At 40.4% G+C, this 22,977-nt stretch overlaps 1 protein-coding gene across 1 annotated transcript in view; it reads right to left on the minus strand.

The window, feature by feature from the left end:
• The window catches only part of ASH1L (ASH1 like histone lysine methyltransferase), a 110,022-nt gene that overhangs the window by 17,704 nt on the left and 69,341 nt on the right, over positions 1–22,977 (minus strand). The window contains 13 exon segments of the mRNA XM_074529492.1: positions 1,309–1,441; positions 1,536–1,590; positions 3,025–3,177; positions 6,947–7,101; positions 7,756–7,850; positions 8,074–8,235; positions 8,392–8,500; positions 10,700–10,846; positions 12,766–12,972; positions 15,285–15,393; positions 15,635–15,680; positions 17,199–17,272; positions 21,454–21,548. Of these exon segments, the coding sequence (XP_074385593.1) occupies positions 1,309–1,441; positions 1,536–1,590; positions 3,025–3,177; positions 6,947–7,101; positions 7,756–7,850; positions 8,074–8,235; positions 8,392–8,500; positions 10,700–10,846; positions 12,766–12,972; positions 15,285–15,393; positions 15,635–15,680; positions 17,199–17,272; positions 21,454–21,548 (1,540 nt within the window).

The following is a 22,977-nucleotide window of genomic DNA, read 5'->3' on the forward strand; positions in this document are numbered from 1 at the left end:
ACTTCCTGCCATAGTATTTCTATAAAAACCAACAGAAAATCCCCTCAAAAACGCTTTATTTCCCCTTTAGCACCTGGGAGGGGTTTTCCTTATAGCTGCAGCCCCAAAGCTGGGGCGGCCTCTCCATCTCCCTCATGATTCTGGCCATTGTTGTAGTAGGCCTTGCACAGCTGGTGAATGTCAGCCCCATCAGGGATTTCCTGCCATAGTATTTCCCCAAAAAGTCACCAAAAAGTGCTTTATTTCCTATTTAGCTCCAGGGAGGTGTTCTCTCTACAGCTGCAGCCCCAAACCTGGGGTGAAGTCTCCATCTCCCTCCTGACTCTGGCCAGCAGGTGCATGGATGTGACACAGGCAGGGGAGGACCTGAGAGCAGCCCTGGGAGGAGGATTTGGGGTGATGGGTGACCAAAAACTCAACGTGCCCTGGCCCTGTGTGCTCCCAGCCCAGAAACCACCACTGTCCTGGGCTGCATCCAAGGAACATGGGCAGCAGATCAAGGAAATGGATTTTTCCTCTCTGCTCTGCTCTCCTGAGACTCCACCTGAGGTGCTGTGTCCAGTTCCAGGACCCACAATGTAAGAAGGACATGGAAATGCTGGAGCAAGTCCAGAGGTGGCCACAAAGCTGCTGAGGGGACTGAAGCCAGGCTAGGACAGCTGGGAATGTTCAGTCTGGAGAAGAGAAGGTTGTGTGGAGACCTCAGAGCCCATTGCAGGGTCTGAAGGGGCTCCAGGGAAGCTGGAGAGGGACTGTTCATCAGGAACTGGAGTGACAGGACAAGGGGGAATGGGTTCAAACTGGAAAAAGGAAAATTTAGGTTGGATATATGGGATATATTCCCTGTGAGGGTGGGCAGGCCCTGGCACAGGTGCCCAGAGAAGCTGTGGCTGCCCCTGGATCCCTGGAAGGGTTCCAGGCCAGGCTGGACAGAGCTTGGAGCAGCCTGGGGTAGTGGAAGGTGTCCCTGCACATTGCAGGGGTGGAATGGGATGAGCTTTAAGGTCTCTTCCAGATGAAACCATTCCATCATTCTGTGATTCCATGACACCTCACACTGAAAAACAGGGTATCCCTTCCAAAAGAAGGAGAAATTTCTTTAAATCAGCTATTCACGAGTATCCTTGACCTTCTCTGTGACCCAAGGCAGTCAAAGGTTCATGATTTGCTACTGAGCCCTCATCAGGAATGGATCAGCACAAGTTCTCTTCCTCCAGAATAAATTTCTTCCTTTACTTCTGTAAGAGCATTAAAGGAGGGCACACCCCTGCTGCCAGTGCAGCAGCTTTCAGCCAGACAGAGCCTCACCTCTGCATTCCTGAAGACCTTCAGCATGTCCCCATCAAAAGCTTCCACAGTTTTGTAGTAACCGGTCAGGATCTGCTTCTCAATCGTGGCAAGGTCCAAGGGGTCAGAGATCTTTTCGTAATAGTCTGCATTTCTACAACAGGAATGTTGGCACAATGTCAGGCTGAGCAGCAATTCCCACTGTGCAAATCCACCAGAGAAAGCAGCTCTGGGAAGGCAGCACTTACTTTTTCTTTGGGGGCAGGTTCAGGAGAGGAGCTGCCAGCGCCTGCCTGGAGGAGTCTGCAACAGGAACAGAGCTTGGTGACATCACTGGAGTGAAACTTCCAAAGAAAAGCAACTAACAACATTCAATCTGGGTTAAAAAAAAGGCTTTTCTGTTATCTGAGCCACGGGGAATTGAAATGCTTCTGCAGTTCTACATGTTGGTGCCTGTAACTGCAGTACAGGTAGCACAAGGATGACAGTTTCTGATTTTTTCTGGAATTTTGAAAAATCAGTTTCATAGGACAGCAACATCTGCAGATTTGGGTGGTAAAGCAGGGGGGTTGAGGCTAAAGGATTATTGGGAAGAAGTTTTAAAGAATAGGAGTTGTTGGAGATTTTTTCAGGGATGGCCTAGAAGGCAGCTGTGAGGAGCAGGTTCTCACAGCCTGTTTCTGTGAACAGCAGAGGTTCTCAGGTTATTTTTAATTACAAGTAAAGGTGACAAACATGAAGGCCTTGAGAGCCTTGTACATCAGAGTTCTCAGGCAGCTTTCTCATAACAAGTGGATGTTCTATCTTTGGCTGTTTTGGGAAAGCAAGAATAATTTTGAGAACCCAAATCTTGGTATTGGAAACGTAAGGAGGAGTTGGTGTGTAATCTCTGGCCTATTGTGAGCTCAGATTTTGCAATATGCATGAAGTGAATTAACACTGTTATAAAAGGTGCCTGATTGATCAATAAAGTGGAGTCGATGCTTGTCCGGTTTATCTCGGCTGTTTGAGGGGCCTGGAAGGCCCGGGGGTGGCTTTGGGGCAGCCCGCGGGTCGAAGGACGAGAAGAGGTTTCAGTTCTTCTTTTTGGTTTTATGTTTATTAATTGTTTATCTAAAAGATGTTCTTTCAGCTTAACAAAGATCCGCTCAGCAGTCAGCCATGAGCACACTGTCTCTGCCCTCCCGGGCAGCCACGTATCTTTATACCTATTGTGACGTATACAATATTTATCATTTTTCTCCAATACCATCTACTCTTATAACTCGATGTACTCTCAGCAATAACTAATCTAAAGGTGCTACCGTGGCCAAAGAAGATGGAGGAGAAGAGGAACAGAAGGAGGACAGGACACACTTCAATTCTTCTATCTTACTCTTCTAAACCCCCCTGTACATAAATCTTAAACTCTGTGTCTCACTCTCTAATTAACTAATCCCTTCACCATTCATCTCGGTGAAGCCCTCATCTTTGTCGTCTCCTGTGTAGGGTTAAAGTCTAGCTACTAGACACTTCTGGCAACATTCTAGGAGTCCCGAGCCCCCCCAGGGTCTCGGTGGCTCAGCATCTCAGGACTGAGATCTTGAGATCTGACAGATGCTGACCAACACAAGGTGGGTCGTCTCCCTTCCAACTTCAATAAGGAGTGATTTAACACCCCCTATTTTCCCAGCATTTCCTATTCCCAGAGCTTGAAAACATACCCACGGAGATATTTTTAAAGAGAATCACCTTCACCTTTGTAGGCTATGATGCTGTCACAGATCTCCTTGAAGATCTGGGCCAGGCGGGCGGCTCGAGCCACCTCGAGGTTCTCCTCGGCCGCCGCCAAGCGCCGCGTCCGCACCGAGCGCGCCGTCTGCAGCGCCGAGAACTGGGTCATGAACACGTCTGGGAGAGGAGCACAGCACACAAACACCTCACAAAACTGGCTCTGTGTGAATATTAAACTGGATTTTATACGGGTGGTGTTAAAGTAACCTTGTTGTAAAGATATGGTTTTTAATTCTGTCGTTAATTAAGCTTAGACACAGAAGTTGAAATAGCTGATATAACTGAAATAGCTGATATGTGTTATAGATACATATTATAATATTGGCTTTTTGCAAATATTAAAATGGATTTTTAATGTGTGGTGTTAAAGTAACTTTGTTGTAAAGATACATTTTAAAAATTTTTTAATTTATTTTTAAACTTAGATATAGTAGTGAAATATTGCTGATGTGAGTGAAATAGCTGATATGTGTTATAGATACACATTATAATATTGGCTTTTAGTAGTAAATATTAAACTGGATTCTGTATGTGTGGTGTTAAAGTAACCTTGTTGTAAAGATACGGGTTTTAATTGTCATTAATTAAACTTAGACATAGAAGTGAAATAGCTGATATAACTGAAATAGCTGATATGTGTTACAGATACATATTATAATACTGGCTTTTTGCAAATATTAAAATGGATTTTATATGTGTGGTGTTATAATATTGGCTTTTTGCAAATATTAAAATGGATTTTTAATGTGTGGTGTTAAAGTAACCTTGTTGTAAAGATACGGTTTTTAATTCTGTCGTTAATTAAACTTAGACATAGAAGTTGAAATAGCTGATATAACTGAAATAGCTGATATGTGTAAGAAATACACATTACAATATTGGCTTTTTGCAAATATTAAAATGGATTTTTAATGTGTGGTGTTAAAGTAACCTTGTTGTAAAGACACGGGTTTTAATTGTCATTAATTAAACTTAGACATAGAAGTGAAATAGCTGATATAACTGAAATAGCTGATATGTGTTACAGATACATATTTTAATATTGGCTTGTTGCAAATATTAAACTGGATTCTGTATGTGTGGTGTTATAATATTGGCTTTTTGCAAATATTAAAATGGATTCTATATGTGTGGTGTTAAAGTAACTGTTATAAAGATACAGTTTTTATTTCTGTTGCTAATTAGGCTTAGACATAATAGTGAAATAGCTGATATGTGTTATAGATACATATTATAATATTGGCTTTTTGCAAATATTAAAATGGATTTTATATGTGTGGTGTTAAAGTAACCTTGTTGTAAAGATACGGGTTTTAATTGTCATTAATTAAACTTAGACATACAAGTGAAATAGCTGATATAACTGAAATAGCTGATATGTGTTACAGATACATATTATAATGATGGCTTGTTGCAAATATTAAACTGGATTCTGTATGTGTGGCGTTGTAATATTGGCTTTTTGCAAATATTAAAATGGATTCTATATGTGTGGTGTTAAAGTAACTGTTATAAAGATACGGTTTTTATTTCTGTTGCTAATTAAGCTTAGACATAGTAGTGAAATATGTTATAGATACATATTATAATATTGGCTTTTTGCAAATATTAAACTGGATTCTGTATGTGTGGTGTTAAAGTAACCTTGTTGTAAAGATACAGGTTTTAATTGTCATTAATTAAACTTAGACATAGTAGTGAAATAGCTGATATAACTGAAATAGCTGATATGTGTTATAGATACATATTATAATATTGGCTTTTTGTAAATATTAAACTGGATTCTGTATGTGTGGTGTTATAATATTGGCTTTTTGTAAATATTAAACTGGATTTTATACGGGTGGTGTTAAAGTAACCTTGTTGTAAAGACACGGGTTTTAATTGTCATTAATTAAACTTAGACATAGAAGTTGAAATAGCTGATATAACTGAAATAGCTGATATAACTGAAATAGCTGATATGTGTAAGAAATACACATTACAATATTGGCTTTTTGCAAATATTAAAATGGATTTTTAATGTGTGGTGTTAAAGTAACCTTGTTGTAAAGATACGGTTTTTATTTCTGTTGCTAATTAAGCTTAGACATAGTAGTGAAATATGTTATAGATACATATTATAATATTGGCTTTTTGTAGTAAATATTAAACTGGATTCTGTATGTGTGGTGTTAAAGTAACCTTGTTGTAAAGATACGGTTTTTAATTCTGTCGTTAATTAAACTTAGACATAGAAGTGAAATAGCTGATATAACTGAAATAGCTGATATGTGCTACAGATACATATTATAATATTGGCTTGTTGCAAATATTAAAATGGTTTCTATATGTGTGGTGTTAAAGCAACTGTTATAAAGATACGGTTTTTATTTCTGTTGCGAATTAAACTTAGACATAGTAGTGAAATAGCTGATATGTGTTATAGGTACATATTATAATATTGGCTTTTTGAAAATATTAAAATGGATTCTGTATGTGTGGTGTTAAAGGAACTTTGTTGTAAATATATGGGTTTTATTTCTTTTTTATTTTTTTTTATTTTTAAGCTTAGACATAGTAGTGAAATATAGCTGATATAAGTAAAATAGCTGATATGTGTTATAGATACATATTATAATATTGGCTTTTGCAAATATTAAAATGTATTCTGTATGTGTGACATTAAAGTAACTTTGTCATAAAGATACGCTTTTTATTTCTTTTTTATTTATTTTAAGGATTAGACATAGTAGTGAAATATAGCTGATATAGGTGGAATAGCTGATATGTGTTATAGATATATATTATAACATTGGCTTTTTGCAAATCTTAAAATGGATTTTTTATGTGTGGTGTTAAAGTAACTTTGTCATAAAGATGTAGTTTTTATTTCTGTTGCAAATTAAGCTTAGACACAGTAGTGAAATATACCTAATATGACTGAAATAGCACTGATATAAGTATGTGTTATATATTATAATATTGGCTTTTTGTAAATATTAAAATGGATTCTGTATGTGTGATATTAAAGTAACTTTGTCATAAAGATACGCTTTTTATTTCTTTTTTATTTATTTTTAAGATTAGACATAGTAGTGAAATACAGCTGATATAGGTGAAATAGCTGATATAAGTATGTGTTATAGATATATATTATAACATTGGCTTTTTGCAAATCTTAAAATGGATTTTTTATGTGTGGTGTTAAAGTAACTTTGTCATAAAGATGTAGTTTTTATTTCTGTTGCTAATTAAGCTTAGACACAGTAGTGAAACATACCTAATATAACTGAAATAGCACTGATAAAAGTATGTGTTATATATTATAATATTGGCTTTTTGTAAATATTAAAATGGATTCTGTATGTGTGATATTAAAGTAACTTTGTTATAAGGATATGCTTTTTATTTCTTTTTTATTTATTTTTAAGCTTAGACATAGTAGTGAAATATAGCTGATATAAGTGAAATAGCTGATATGTGTTATAGACACATATTTTAATATTGGCTTGTTGCAAATATTAAAATGGATTTTATATGTGTGGTGTTAAAGTAACTTTGTCATAAAGATACGCTTTTTATTTCTTTTTTATTTATTTTTAAGATTAGACATAGTAGTGAAATATAGCTGATATAGGTGAAATAGCTGATATGTGTTATAGATAGTTTTTTTGTACTATTACATTTGCATTTTTATTTTTCCTAGTAAAGAACTGTAATTCCTGCTTTGCCTGAGAGACTGCCTGAATTTCAAAACTACAATTCACAGGGAGAGGATTTGCATTTTCCATTCCATGGGAGACTCCTGCCTTCCTTAGCAAACCAAGACAAATATACACCAAGGTTGCAAGTTACTCATTCCAAGGATGGATTTACACAGAGTTTAACTCTTTGTGTGCCTCACCAGATTTGATGTTGCCGTCGTCGCGGCACATCCCGTTCCAGCGCGTGTACAGCGACGAGCTGTGCATGCTGTCACTGTGCTTCACCTCCTCCTGCTTCTGCCTGATCTTCTCCCAGTTCCGCACCAGGAACACGTGGTGCTTCAGCACAAAATTCCTGCAGGGATTAGGCAGCTATTCCACAAGCTCTTTTCACTGGAAAAGTCATTTTTTAATGGAGGGAAAAGCTGGATATTCAAAGGTACAACCTGTGCATTCTCTCCTCAGTGGAGAGGAATTCCAGCCTGGCTGCTAAAGGAGAACTAAAAGATGCTTTTTACTATTATATATAATATATATATAGTTATATAATATAATTATATAACTATAATTATTTTAAAATTAATTTTTTAATGGAGGGAAAAGCTGGATATTCAAAGGTACAACCTGTGCATTCTCTCCTCAGTGGAGAGGAATTCCGGCCTGGCTGCTAAAGGAGAACTAAAAGATGCTTTTTACTGGAAAATTCATTTTTTAATGGAGGGAAAAGCTGGATATTCAAAGGTACAACCTGTGTCTGCTCAGTGGAGAGGAATTACCAGCCTGGCTGCTAAAGGAGAACTAAAAGATGCTTTTTACTGGAAAATTCATTTTTTAATGGAGGGAAAAGCTGGATATTCAGAGGTGTAACCTGTGTCTGCTCAGTGCAGAGGAATTCCAGCCTGGCTGGTCAAGGAGAGCTAAAAGCTGCATCCTCAGCAATGTCAGGAACACATCAGTATTTGCACAGCACTCCATTTCTGAGGCAAATCCCCCTGAAATCAGCCCTTACCTCTCCCTGTTGGACATGGGCTTCATCTGCAGCTGAGGTGTCAGCCTGGTTGGGGCGTTCACACTTTCACTGGGCTCCTCAGGGATGTGGCCCCTCTGGAAAACAGATTGTTCTGATAGACAGGAAAAGCTGTGCCAAGAACTCAGCACGGCAGCCAAAGCAGAGACAGAACCTGCAGCATTACTCTGTTGTATTTCTGTTCAAAGTTTGGGTTTCTGTTTCAAGTTTAAAATTTACAAAGCCACCAATTTTTAGTCTGGTGGCACAAACTGATTTCCCATCAACCTCACCCACCCAAACTCTGTCTTTGCTACTTACTCTCTTCTTTAGTTTGTGCTTTGACTTCCTCTTCTCTTTCGACCTCCCAGGTCTTCTGTGGGTGCTCACAGGCTGGTTGCTTTTGCTTGAGAGTCCATTCATGCGTTGGCTTTTACCCCCAATTATTCCTCTGCATTTGTCAAAGCCACATTTGCAGAGTTGCTTTGAGGAAAAAGAGAAAAATCCAATAAACCCTCTCTCAATATTAAAATGAACATTTTCTGCCTAACACAACACAATAGGTTTTATTGTTTTTACACTTTACAGAACTGTTAAGCCTTAGTGAGATTTTTCAAGGTCTCACAGTGGGGTTTTTACCTGTTTTTCAACATTAAATGAGTGGAAGTTGTAGTCATAGGTGAGCTCAGTCCCAGCAGGCATGTCCTTCAGCGCATACAGCCCGATCCGATACACGCCATTCACAGACCTGAGGGGAAAATCCATTTAAACACCCCAAAAATTCCACATAAAATCATCTTTGTGCACAGAGTGGCAATGTTAGAGACAGGCAGCAACACCTCTGCTGTGCCCTGGTTTATGCTTGTGCAGTTCTTCTATTTATCTCTTACAATAAACTGTGAAAGCCAAAAAGTGAACACCACATTTAACAAGAGCAGTAATGCCAGGGTCTCCCCACCCTCACAGGGAATATTTCCTCCTTCCCAATATTCCATCTAAGCTGGCAGTGGGAAGACATTGCCCCTTGTCCTGTCACTCCAGGCCCTTGTAAACGATCTCTCTCCATCTTTCCTGCAGCTCCTTCAGGTACCAGAAGGACACAATTAGGCCACTTGGAGCTCTGCTTCTCCAGGCTGAACAATCCCAATTCTCTCAGCACAGCTGCTCCTCCTCTCTCCTCCCCAAAAATTCAACATAAAATCATATTTTGTGCACAGAGTGGCAGTGCTAGAGACAGGCAGCAACACCTCTGCTGTGCCCTGGCTTATGCTTGTGCAGTTCTTTTATTTATCTCTTACAATAAACTTGGAAAGCTAAAAAGTGAACACCACATTTAACAAGAGTAGTAATGCCAGGGTCTCCCCACCCTCACAAATATTTCCTTCCCAATATTCCATCTTTACTATTGCTTAAATCTAGAATTATCTGAGAACCATGAGCTACTCTGATGTACAGTGACTCCTGTTCCAGCATCTGCCCTTCCCCTGCAAATCACTCACTACAAATCCCTCAGCACTATTTCCTCCTAAGTGCTGGTATGACACAGGCTGTGCTGGAATCCCACAATTTCCTCTTTTCCTGCTTCAAAAAAATATTTGAATTGTCAAAAACAAAAGGTTTATATACAGATAAATGATCTTAGAGCATTACCCAGGCTTCAACCTTTGCAGCAGATTAAGAGTGTGAAAACCAGCAATACTGGGAGGGAAACACCCCAGTATAACCAGTAATGCTGGGAGGGAAACATCCCAGTGTGACAGCCAGCAGTGCTGGATCTGCCAGCAAACCTGGATCCTGTCTCCAGAGCACCCAGCACTCACCAACACCACCCAGCTTCTCCTGAGCAACGTGAGCACCTGTAAGGATCATTTCCAGCTCTGACTCCCTATTGATGCAGGGCGACCTCAGTGTAGGGAATGATGGGCTCTGATTCCATTGACTGGAGGCTGAGCAAATGCTTTATTAAGCTATACTGTATTACACTAATACTATATTGTATTAAAGAGAGAGATACTATACTAAAGAAATATTATACTAAACAGATATTATACTAAAGAGATACTATACTAAAGAGATATACTAAAAAGATATTATACTAAAGAGATACTATACTAAAGAGATACTATACTAAAAAAATACTATGCTAAAGAGATATTATACTAAAGAGATACTATACTAAAGAGATACTATACTAAAGAGATATTATACTAAAAAGATACTATACTAAAGAGATATTATACTAAAAAGATACTATACTAAAGAGATAATATACTAAAAAGATACTATGCTAAAGAGATATTATACTAAAAAGATACTATACTAAAGAGATATTATACTACAAAGATACTATACTAAAGAGATACTATACTAAAAAGATACTATACTAAAGAGATACTGTGCTAAAAAGATACTATGCTAAAGAGATATTATGCTAAAGAGATACTATACTAAAGAGATACTATGCTAAAAAGATACTATGCTAAAGAGACACTATACTAAAGAGATACTATACTAAAAAGATATTATACTAAAACGATACTATGCTAAAGAGATATTACACTAAAGAGATACTATACTAAAAAGATACTAAAGAAAAACCCATCTGAGACAGTCACGACACAGCTTTGACCCAATTGGCCAATCAATCCAAACAACCATCACCAGTGTCTAATTAAACCACTTTTAGTAAACAATCTCCATAATATATTCCTCATTTGCCAAACAACAAGAGCAGCAAGCAGAGATAAGAATTGTTTTCTTCTCTGAATTTCTCACTGCCTTCTCCAGGAAAAATCCTGGCAGAGAGAATTCTGTGTCTCTCTGTTCAGAGAATGCGAATACCACAACTCCCCTCCCTGTGTTTAGATCTGACCCCCTCAGCTGAAGTGGTTCTCCCTCTCTCAGGGCACACAGGCCTTGCAGGGAGCAGAACCATCCCTCTGCTCACCATTTCTGCATCTCACAGTTGGGGTTGCAGCTGTGGTTGATGAAGCGCGCCTCGTTGCCCATGCGGTAGCTGTCGATGACCATGCCGCTGTCCAGGTTCAGGCAGTAATGGTCACTGTGGTTGTGGTACTGCTCAATCATCCTGTTCCTGTGGGGCAGCACAGGGGGAGCGCTGTCACTCTGCTTGTCCCCACACGGGGAGTGGCACAGTGAGAGCACATTTCACATTTCACACAGGCTTTTTGGCCTAGGTTGGAGATGGGTGTGTGTGTTCCATTCCTATCTGTGGAGCAGCTATCTTCTGTTCGCTGGGCAGTTCTCTTTATCTCTTCCACAATCAATCCTCCCTCCAGGAGATATCTATCTGTTAATGGGCCATTCATTACTAATTATCTTCTGTTCATGGGCCAATGAGTGTCCCTGCCTGGCTGATCCAATCCCAGCATCCCATGGGGAGATGCTCCGCCCAGGGGAGGAGCCAAACATTCCTACCTGGAACTGTAATTCCTGCTCCCATGTCTTCACCTCCTTCCTTCCTCATCCTCCCCTTTGTTCCTGCCTCAGGATATCCCAACCACATCCACTTAGAATTTCCCAATCCAATCAACATATGCATGACCAAGAGCAGAATTTACAATTACTACTAAATGCCATAAAATATGTACCAACGTTACAAGTTACTCCTTGCAAGGATGTCTACACTGGATTTACACAGAGTTTAACTCCCCATGTCCCTAAAGGTCATTTGTGAGCTTTCCATGCTAAATGCATTTTGCATTTATAGGGCAGATGAGAAGATGATTCATTTCAAACATTAACCACCAATACTGGACTGGGAAAAACTTGGTTAAACAAAACCCCCAGATTTCCCCTTAATCCTCCTTTTTGTTCCTGCCACAGGAAATCTCAACCACTCAAATCAACACATGCATGACCAAGAGCAGAATTTATAATTACTACTAAATGCCATAAAACATGTATCAATGTTACAAATTGCTCATTGCAAGGATCTCTACACTGGATTTACACAGAGTTTAACTCCCCATGTCCCTAAAGGTCATTTGGGAGCCTTCCATGCTAAATGCATTTTGCATTTATAGGGCAGATGAGGCATTTTAAACCTTATTCACTCAATACTGGACTGGGAAAAACTTGGTTAAACAAAACCCCCAGGATTCTAAACCTTCCTTTTGCCCCTCATCTTCCCCTTTGATCCAGCCTGAGGATACCCCAACCACATCCACTTAGAATTTCCCAATCCAATCAACACATGCATGACCAGGAGCAGAATTTATAATTACTACTAAATGCCATAGAATACATATTAGTGTTACAAGTTACTCATTCCAATGGTCTTTACAATGGATTTACACAGAGCTTAACACTCCATGTCCTTAAAGGTGATTTGTGAGCCTTCCAAGCTAAATGCATTTTGCATTTATAGGGCAGATGATCCATTTCAAACATTAATCACCCCTCAATACTGGACTGGGAAAAACTTGGTTAAACAAAACCCCCAGATTTCCCCCTAATCCTCCTTTTTGTTCCTGCCTCTGGAAATCCCAACCACTCAAATCAACACATGGATGACCAAGAACAGAATTTACAATTACTACTAAATGCCATAAAATATGTACCAACGTTACAAGTTACTCCTTGCAAGGATGTCTACACTGGATTTACACAGAGTTTAACTCCCCATGTCCCTAAAGGTCATTTGTGAGCTTTCTGTGCTAAATGCATTTTGCATTTATAGGGCATATGAGAAGATGATTCATTTCAAACATTAACCACCAATACTGGACTGGGAAAAACTTGGTTAACCAAAACCCCCAGATTTCCCCTTAATCCTCCTTTTTGTTCCTGCCTCAGGAAATCCCAACCACTCAAATCAACACATGCATGACCAAGAGTAGAATTTATAACTCCTACTAAATGCCATAGAATACGTATTAGTGTTACAAGTTACTCATTGCAGGGATCTCTACACTGGATTTACACAGAGTTTCTCTCTCCATGTCCCATGCATGATCATTCCATGCTGAAGCAGCAAATAAACACTCGTACCTGAACTCCTGCTCGCTGACCACCTCTCCCAGGTACTCGATGATGAACTGCCCTGCCTTGAGGGGCTCCTTGGTGCGGATGCCCCAGCCCTTCTCCTCGGCGCGGAAGCGCTCCAGGCACTGCACCCACTCGTGCCGCTGGATGCGCTGGTTGCAGCACTGCTCCCCGCACGGACACGTGTTGGGCGAGCACTCGGCAAAGATCATCCTGCAACAACACAGCACACGGTCAGGGGGGACAGGGCTTTGGGGTCTGGCATGCAAATAAAGTACAATCCTAAAGGGAAAGGTAGGGATAAGATCATAAAGATAATAATTAAAAAATCGTATTATATATTATATTAATATACTATAAATATATATTATATATATTATATAAAATGTATAGTAAATGCATATTAAATTGAATGTATACTATATTATATTATAATAAATTATATTATATTATATTACATTACATTACATCAATTACATTACATTATATCATATTACATTACATTATAGCATATTACATTATATTAAATGTATATTAAATGCATATTAAATGTATATTATATTGAATGTATATTATATTATATTGAATGTATACTATATTATATTATAATAAATTATATTATATTATATTATATTATATTATATTATATTATATTACATCAAATACATTACATTGTATCATATTACATTATATTAAATGTATACATTATATTAAATGCATATTAAATGCATATTAAATGTATATTCTATTGAATGTATATAATATTGAAGGTATATAATGTTATATTGAATGTATACTATATGATATGATATGATATTACATTAATTACATTGCATTATATCATATTACATTATATTAAATGTATATATTATATTAAATGTATATTAAATGCATATTAAATGTATACTATATTATAATAAATTATATTATATTACATTACATTACATCAATTACATTACATTATATCATATTACATTATATTAAATGTATATATTATATTAAATGTATATTAAATGCATATTAAATGTGTATTATATTGAAGGTATATTATATTGAATGCATATTATATTGAATGCATATTATATTATATTATATTATATTATATTATATTATATTATATTAATTACATTACATTATATCATATTACATTATATTAAATGTATATTAAATGCATATTAAATGTATATTCTATTGAATGTATATTATATTGTAGGTATATTATATTGAATGTATACTATATTACATTATAATAAATTATATTATATTACATCACATTATATTACATTATATTATATTACATTACATTAATTACATTACATTATATCATATTACATTATATTAAATGTATATATGATAGTGCATTATATTATATTGCATATAACAACAATTATCATAATAAAAATCATCATAACAAAATTACTATAATAAAATAATTATATTTACATTATAAATATAATAATGTAATATATATTATTAGATATAAATAAAATAATAGATAAAATCATAAATCAATTTATGAAATCAAGATATAAATACGGGAATCATCTCATAAATAATAAATGAAGTAATTATTATATATAAAATATATGAATATATAATTGTAAATATATATTCATATAAATATATATTTATATTTATATATAAATATATAAATATATAAACATATAAATATATAAATCTATAAATATAAAATAATTTCTACCAAAATTGATATTTATATATAAATATAAAATAATTTATAAATATATAATATATAGAAAGCATAAAATTATATATAATTCTATATAATTACAAATATATTTAATAAAAATAAAAATTTAGAAATATAAAATATATAACTATATAAATCTAATTATATATAACTATAATAGATATTTATATATAAATATAAATATAAAAATAAATAAATATATAAATTATATATAATAATCTAGATTGATATAGAGATCAATAATAATAAATCAATAGAAAATCAATTTATAAATCAATCTAAAAATTAGTATATATATAATGTTTATATAATATATATTTATATATAAATTATAATTTATATATTTATTCATAAATAAATATATAAATTATAAATAATAATCTAGATTGATATAGAGATCAATAATAAATCAAGAGAAAATCAATTTATAAATCAATCTAAAAATCAGTATTATATATATTATGTTTATATGAATCAATAATAAATAAAGAAATAAATAAAGCAGATAAATAAATAAATAAATGTATGTATAAATGTTATTCAAGAACGAAAATGCTTCCTGTTTTCAAGGTGCAAGTCACACAATGACTCCCTGCCCAGCTCTCCCTGTTATTCAAAGGGCAAAATTGAGATTTCAATGGGATCTTCCAGCGCTGGGGCCTCACCTGGTGCAGGTGCAGCTCCTGCAGGTTGTGCCCCTGGCAGGGACCAGACCTGGCACTGCCCCTTGGCATGCCAAGGGCGGGTGGGCACTCTGAGCCCCCCAACTGAGAATTTCCCTCTAAATTCTATTTAGAATTAATCCATTTCTAACCTGTTCAGACAATCCTCCACACAGCCCTTCCCGCTGTCATCCTCTGGTTTCTTACAATTGCAGGTGGTGGCCTCGTAGCCAGAGAGAGGTTTGACATCCACGTAGACATCTGGAGGGGAAAAAATAAAAAAACAAAAACAAAGAAAAAGAAAAAACAAACCTAAATAGGGAAAAGAATTCTTTTCAGGTGAAACAATAGAACTGTTTATCTACAGTATTTTCATTCCAATCAGTAAAGTTGAAAAAAGAACAGGTGGAAGAGTCTTTGGTAGGACAAAAGCAGGACAGAAAGGAGGGTATCACATGAAAATTCCACAGTTATCACATTTTAGTAATAAGATTTTACTTACTGGAACGGATTTTTTTATAAAGTGGGACATCTGGCTTTTTATACAACTAAAAGGAAGAGAAAGACAATTTTAATACATTGCATAAGTGCATCTGTTATTCAAAAGGATCAGGGAAATTATGCTCTGCACATAGGCAACTGTTCTGTAATCATTACTAGAAATCTGTGTTCTCCTCCCTAGGCTCAGACTGCATTAACAAATAGGTCACAAAAAGGACCTGAAAAAGTGGAATTTGGGCTTGCTGAGACAGTGGAGCAGTTTGTTCACCACATTATTTATTCTGTGTGCAAATGTGGCAAACAGCTGTCCTGAGGACAGGCTCCTCTGAACAGGGCTTAGAAGAAGAGCCCTGTTTATTTATATATATTTATTTATGAATAAATTATTTATTATATTATTTATACCTACTTTGGAGAAACCATCTTTGGTGCAATCACCATGTGCCAATGCTTAAAAAAGTGAAAACAAAAAATCAAAGTGATTTATCACAGTGAGTTGATGATCTTAAGGGGGTTTTTTTGCAATCTAAAGGATTCTGGGATTCTCTAAGAATTGTGAGCCATGAGAAATGCAGATTCATCTTCTCTGCAGATGGAGATGATGGAAGGGAAAGGGGAGCTAACATCACAACTCATAATTTTAGACATATTCCAGCCTGTCAAACAAGCTTTGAGGAATAATTTCCAATTATTCTCTGTTTCACACACATTTCCTGCACTAAGAGCCTTCCCTCAGTGACCCTTGTGGCCCACAGGGACAACCCAGACATCTCCACAGCCCTGCACAGAGAAACTCCTCTGCAAGGGCCTCCAATATTCCGGGGAGAGCTGGAAAATGTCAAGGAAACAGAATCCATCTCTTTATTACTTATAAAATACTGAACAGATGAGACAGGCAATTGTAAATATATGGCAAGAAAGTGTCCTAGGCTGAAATGCTCCTGAGTTGAGGATCAGATTCCAGGGGTGTTGGATTTATCTGAGAGCACTTTCCCACCACAGAGCTGAGGGAAGATTCTCCCTTAAATCCTGTGGTAAATCACTTGGTGGAAACATCCCAGGCAATAAAAAAAAAAAAAAAAAAGAAATTCCTATTTTTAATCCTGCACATATTTAAAGCTCTTTAAAAAAGAACGAGACTGTTAAACAGTTTCTCTCCTTTCCTCAGTATGAAAATTTCAGCTTGCAAGTGAAAAATAAATTCCACTCTGCTGGGATTGATCCAAGAAAAATAAGGGCTGAAATTTCTCAGTGCTGCTGGCAGTACATCCCAATTCTCCCGAGGCGTGTCTGAAACCAGCTCCCCACACACAGCAGCACTGCCAAAATAAAAGTCTGCAGCCAAATTAATGACTTTTGTCAGAGCACCAACTCCCAGGGTTGCTATTTTGCAGGAGCTGGAATAACGGGGATTTTCACCGTGAAACACAAAAACGCAAATCCCTTCTCCCCTCACGCAGCCGGGGTGTGTGAACAGAATCCCCCTCAGTGCTGCTGTTTCCTTCTCATCCCCACCCTGGCAGGCCCAGCCAGCTCTTATCTCCTTCTTATCTCTTATCTCCTACCTGGTTGTGCTTCCACTGCCAGAGGATGTCGTAGGGCAGCTGGAAGTCGATTCTCTTTTGTCGGAGGTACTTCCCTGGAAGCACAGAGAGCTTTGTGAGGGCACAGCGGCTCCTGAGGGAGGGAGCGGCTGCCGGGCCCGGGCAGGGCTGCGGGCGCAAAGGGGAGGGCAGAGGGCCCAGAGAATGTTCTGGATGTCAGGGCAGGCACAGGGAACAGGGCAGGAGGGGGCAGAGGGCCCAGAGAATGTTCTGGATGTGAGGGCAGGCACAGGGAACGGGGAACGGGGCAGGAGGGGGCAGAGGGCCCAGAGAATGTTCTGGATGTCAGGGCAGGCACAGAGCGGGAACGGGGCAGGAAGGGGCAGAGGGCCCAGAGAATGTTCTGGATGTGAGGGCAGGCACAGGGAACGGGGAAGGGGGCAGGAGGGGGCAGAGGGCCCATTGAATGTTCTGGATGTGAGGGCAGGCACAGGGAACAGGGCAGGAGGGGGCAGAGGGCCCAGAGAATGTTCTGGATGTGAGGGCAGGCACAGGGAACGGGGCAGGAGGGGGCAGAGGGCCCAGAGAATGTTCTGGATGTCAGGACAGGCACAGGGAATGGGGCAGGAGGGGGCAGAGGGCCCAGGGAATGTTCTGGATGTCAGGACAGGCACAGGGAACCCCCCAGGGCACAGGGAACGGGGCAGGAGGGGCCTCACGGGCAGGGGGCGATGGAAGGAGCTGGGTCAGAGCCTGCCATGGGCAATCCTGGATGGCACTGACCACAGCACTGACCACAGCACTGACCACAGCCCCGGACAGCACTGACCACAGCCCCGGACAGCACTGACCACAGCCTGGACAGCACTGACCACAGCACTGACCACAGCACTGACCACAGCCCCGGACAGCACTGACCACAGCCCCGGACAGCACTGACCACAGCCTGGACAGCACTGACCACAGCACTGACCACAGCACCGGACAGCACTGACCACAGCACTGGACAGCACTGACCACAGCACTGACCACAGCCCTGGACAGCACTGACCACAGCCCTGGACAGCACTGACCACAACACCTCACAGCACTGACCACACCTGAAACAACTGACCACAGCACCTGAAACAACTGACCACAGCACTGACCACTGCATTGACCACACCTGCAACAACTGACCACAGCAATGACCACAGCACTGACCACATCTGAAACAAGTGACCACAGCATTGACCACAGCACCCGACAGAACTGACCACAACTCTGTGAGAGTACCACAGCCAACCCTGGACAGAACTGACCACAGCACCTGACAGGACTGACCACACCTGAAACAAGTGACCACAGCACTGACCACACCTGAAACAAGTGACCACAGCACTGACCACAGTATCTGACAGGACTGACCACAACCCTGGACAGAACTGACCACTCCTGAAGCAACTGACCACAGCACTGACCACAACCCTGTGAGGGTAAGACAGCCAACCCCAGAGAGAACTGACCACAACCCTGGACAGCACTGACCACTCCTGAAACAAGTGACCACAGCACTGACCACAGCACCTGACAGGACTGACCACAGCACTGACCACAGCCCCTGACAGGACTGACCACAGCCCTGTCCCCAAGCTGACATTTCTCCTGAGCTCTCCTGTGCACAACCCGACACTTTAACACCCAGGACAAGCCCTGCACTGCCCATGCAGGCTGGTAAATCACAATATTGTACTCAAAGAAATCAAATCAGCTTTGAAAAGAGTCTCCCAGCCTGTTCCCGTGACCTTTACCAGAAGAGATTTAAGAATGAATTCAGACTTGGCAAATGCATTCCCAGATTTTTTGGCAAGGCTTCAAGGGGATCTGTATTTTCAGCAATAACTGGAACTCGTTTTAGACAGGAGTTCCTGCTTTCACTGCAGATTTTGGCTCCATCCTTTCATTCCCTGTCACCCCTAAAGGACACAGACCCATTACATCACTCACACCAGTCCCCAGGGCTGACACTGCCTAGCTCCAGCCAAGATTCAGCATTCTCTGATCATTCTGCTGGAATCCTGTGTCACAAAACCACAGGCAGCAGAGTGCTTAGCATGAGGTGTCAGGCCCAAGCTGATTGTTTTTCCCCCCAGCTTTTTAAACTGTTAACAAATGCCTTTATATTCCTCCAGCAATGCTCTGTGGGTTCATATAAATTCACATGCACACCCTCACCACTGGAAAATACAAATGGTAATGTTTTCCTTACAATTTACCCCTAAATTACTTTCCATTTTCAATGCCTTATTCATCCCTAGCAGGTTCCAGGAAAGAGCTAAATCTGCTGGGAATTTGCTTTCACTTCCATGACCTCAGCAGCCCAAACAAAAGGCTCTTTCAGGTGCCCTGGCACCGTGCCCCCAGCACAGGGCAGTGCCCAGGGCAGGACCCCAGCCCTGCTCATGCTCTGGGGTTCAGCCATCCCCAGGAACCTCTGGAGATGCAGCAATGTGGGCTGGGAACCTGCTGAACGTGGTTTTATATGAGCCCACTCAAAAAGGAGCTGAGCAAGGGCACATCGTGAAGGATTCAAGGGCACGTCCTGAAGGATTTCAGTTGTCACTCTGAGCTCTGAAACTGTGCTGTGGCTCCTGGTTCACACAGATCTGCCCAACTGCTCTGCCTTGCTGTGCATGGAGCCACAGAGTTCAGGCACAGGAGACAAAGCAGTGACAGCTCGTGTTTGATGGACAAAATTCCTGAATTCCACAACCCTGCTGGGCCCCCAGCCCTCCCTGAGGGTCCCCAGGGCAGGACCCCAGCCCTGCTCTCTGCTCTGGGGTTCAGCCATCCCCAGGCACCCCTGGAGATGCAGCAATGTGGGCTGGGAACCTGCTGAACGTGGGTTTATATGAGCCCACCCAAAAAGGAGCTGAGCAAGGGCACATCTCACATCTTGAAGGATTTCAATTGTCACCTTCAGCTCTGAAACTGTGCTGTGGTTCCTGATTCACACAGATCTGCCCAACTGCTCTGCCTTGCTGTGCATGGAGCCACAGAGTTCAGGTACAGGAGACAAAGCAGTGACAGCTCGTGTTTGATGGACAAAATTCCTGAATTCCACAACCCTGCTGGGCCCCCAGCCCTCCCTGAGGGTCCCCAGGGCAGGACCCCAGCCCTGCTCTCTGCTCTGGGGTTCAACCGTCCCCAGGAACCCTTGGAGCCACAGCAGGACCAACAATGTGGGTTGGGAACCTGCTGAACGTGGTTTTATATGAGCCCACTCAAAAAGGAGCTGAGCAAGGGCACATCTCACATCTTGAAGGATTTCAGTTGTCACCCTCAGCTCTGAAACCTTGCTGTGGTTCCTGATTCACACAGATCTGCCCAACTGCTCTGCCTTGACGTGCAGGCACAGGAGACAAAGCAGTGACAGCTCGTGTTTGATGGGACAAAATTCCTCAATTCCTGGGCCTGACAGGACTTGCAGCAACAATCACAGCACTTCAAAAGCTGAAACAATTCCCTGAGAATCAGGGAACTACTCAATCCTACCAGGTTTAAGCTGAGCTGTGAACGGTGGAGCTCTGCCTCTCCCCCTGCCCCAGGAGAGGCATCCTGAGCTCCATCCCCTCTGAGGGCCTGGGACTGACCTGGGGTATGGGACAGGCACAGGCTTGGAGCCACCTGGGAGCTGGAATTCCATGGAACAGGCTGGAATAAGATGATCTGAAAGGTCCCTTCCCACCCAAACCATTCCATGATTCTGTATAATCCTAAATCTCAATTTTTTTCCCTACCCAAGACCTAAAAATGGGGATGAAATAAAACCAAAGATAACAGCAAAGCTTTTAATTCTTCCACCCTTTTATCCCTGTGTAAAGACAGACACCATGAGGTGCATGGGGACACGGGGGAATTTATCATTCCAGCTTTTGGGATTTAAATGGTCATAATTGACTTTGAGGTGGAGAATACTGCTCTGCATTTCATCCAAGGACTATCACAGTTAAAGCAAGTTTTCAACTAGAATGGTATTTTCTGACAAAGCTATCAAAGCAAGTTTTCAACCAGAATGGTATTTTCTGACACCCAAAAAAATCAAGAGCAATGTTTTAAGCTAAAAAAACCTTCTTGAGTCAACTGGGGAACAGAGGGGGATGAGTTGGCAAAGTTCATGTGCCAAAAGCCACGAGTGAGCAGGCAAGGGACAAAAAGCAGAGCAAAGCAGAAGCTGTGCAGCCCCCCCAGGGCCACATTTATCCCCCAGCACTGAAAAGGCAGCTGAGGTACCCACCGACGTGGATGGGGGCTGGGAAGAGCCCGTGCTCGTGCTCCCCCGGGGTGTATTCCAGCTTCTCCTTCTTCAGCTGGATCAGGCGGCTCTTGGGGCTGTGGAGGACAAGGACAGAACCAAAATGTCACCATGGGGATCAGCTGTCACTTGCAAGAATGCACTTTCTGCTTTAGGTGAGGCACAAATGGCTGGAGAATCAGGCAAGGGAGGAATAACAGAAATGGCCAAAGAAATGCTCTCCTGTCAAACACCGACCCCAGCCCTCCCACAGTTTGGGGTTTTTCTCCTAAGGCAACACCCAAGGGGACACCACTGACTGAAAATGTGATCTAAAAGTAATAACTAAAGGTACACAAATGAAAGAGGAGCAGCAGATTGTGTCTGGTGGGTTTGCTGAGGAACTGGACCCGTGACCGTGCAGCCCTGCTCTCCTATGAGCAAACATTCACCTGCTGCCCTTTAGGAGGCTGTTCACCAGGAAAGGCAGAAAAAAGAACAGAAATCAGAGTTGGAAAAGCAATGAGACATCCCTTTGAAGGAATAAAAATAAGAGAATGGAATTAGAATGGTTGTAGGGGTCAGGCAGGTGCCAGCTCTGTAATCTGGTGTTTATAAACATCTCCTCCTGGCCAGCAACAAACCTTGGAAAAACAGAATCTGATGGGGTTATATTTAGAACTGCACTCCTGCAACATTCAAAGGAGACTTCTAAATGTTAAATAGACCAAAGATTAAATGAAATTGAAGCCTACTGAAGTTTTTTAAGGGATTTATTTTAAGAACTGGACAAGTAACAGAAAGATGGCTCAATAAAAAAAATGTGATATCATTGTTTAAGCAGTGAAGGCAAAATGTAAACTGAAAACAAATTTTGTGATACAGATATCAACAACTGGAAATACTTAGGAAGAAATTCTTCCCTGTGAGGGTGGGGAGGCCCAGAGCAGCTGTGGCAGCTCATCCCAAACCCAGGGTCAGAGCAGGGAGGAACTCAGCATGTGGAGCAACAGGCAGAGGGAGCACAAACCAACCCTCTGTAAGTGATCTGTGACTTCCTGTTGAATGAAGGGAGCGACCCAGCTTTGCTGGTCAGCATCTGACTCCGATTTATTGATCAATCAGGCACTTTTTATAACAGTGTGAATTCACTTCATGCATAGTGCAAAACCTGAGCTCCCGATAGGCTGTAGAGAAAACTTCAGCTCCTCCTTTTGTTTACAATACCTGAAGTTTGTTTATTGAAACCAAGATCAGTGTTCTCACCATGATATGAAAAGTTCTCAAAACCTTTATATCTGTTTCTAACGGCCATCTGTTCCCGGAGCAGCCAAGGACAGAATATTGCCTGTTTTTGAGGAAACGGTCTGAGAATCTTGTTTATATAAAAGGTGGCTGAGAACCTAATTATTTCCAGGATCAAGCCTGGGAAAGGCTGCTTTACAGCAGGCTTCTATCTTTCCTCAGCTGAGTACCTTCATGGTCTCTTTCTGTAAGCCATGTCTGAACCAGGCTCTCCAGAACTTC

The sequence above is a fragment of the Zonotrichia albicollis genome, chromosome 30 (genome assembly GCF_047830755.1).
Source record: "Zonotrichia albicollis isolate bZonAlb1 chromosome 30, bZonAlb1.hap1, whole genome shotgun sequence".
NCBI lineage: Eukaryota > Metazoa > Chordata > Aves > Passeriformes > Passerellidae > Zonotrichia > Zonotrichia albicollis.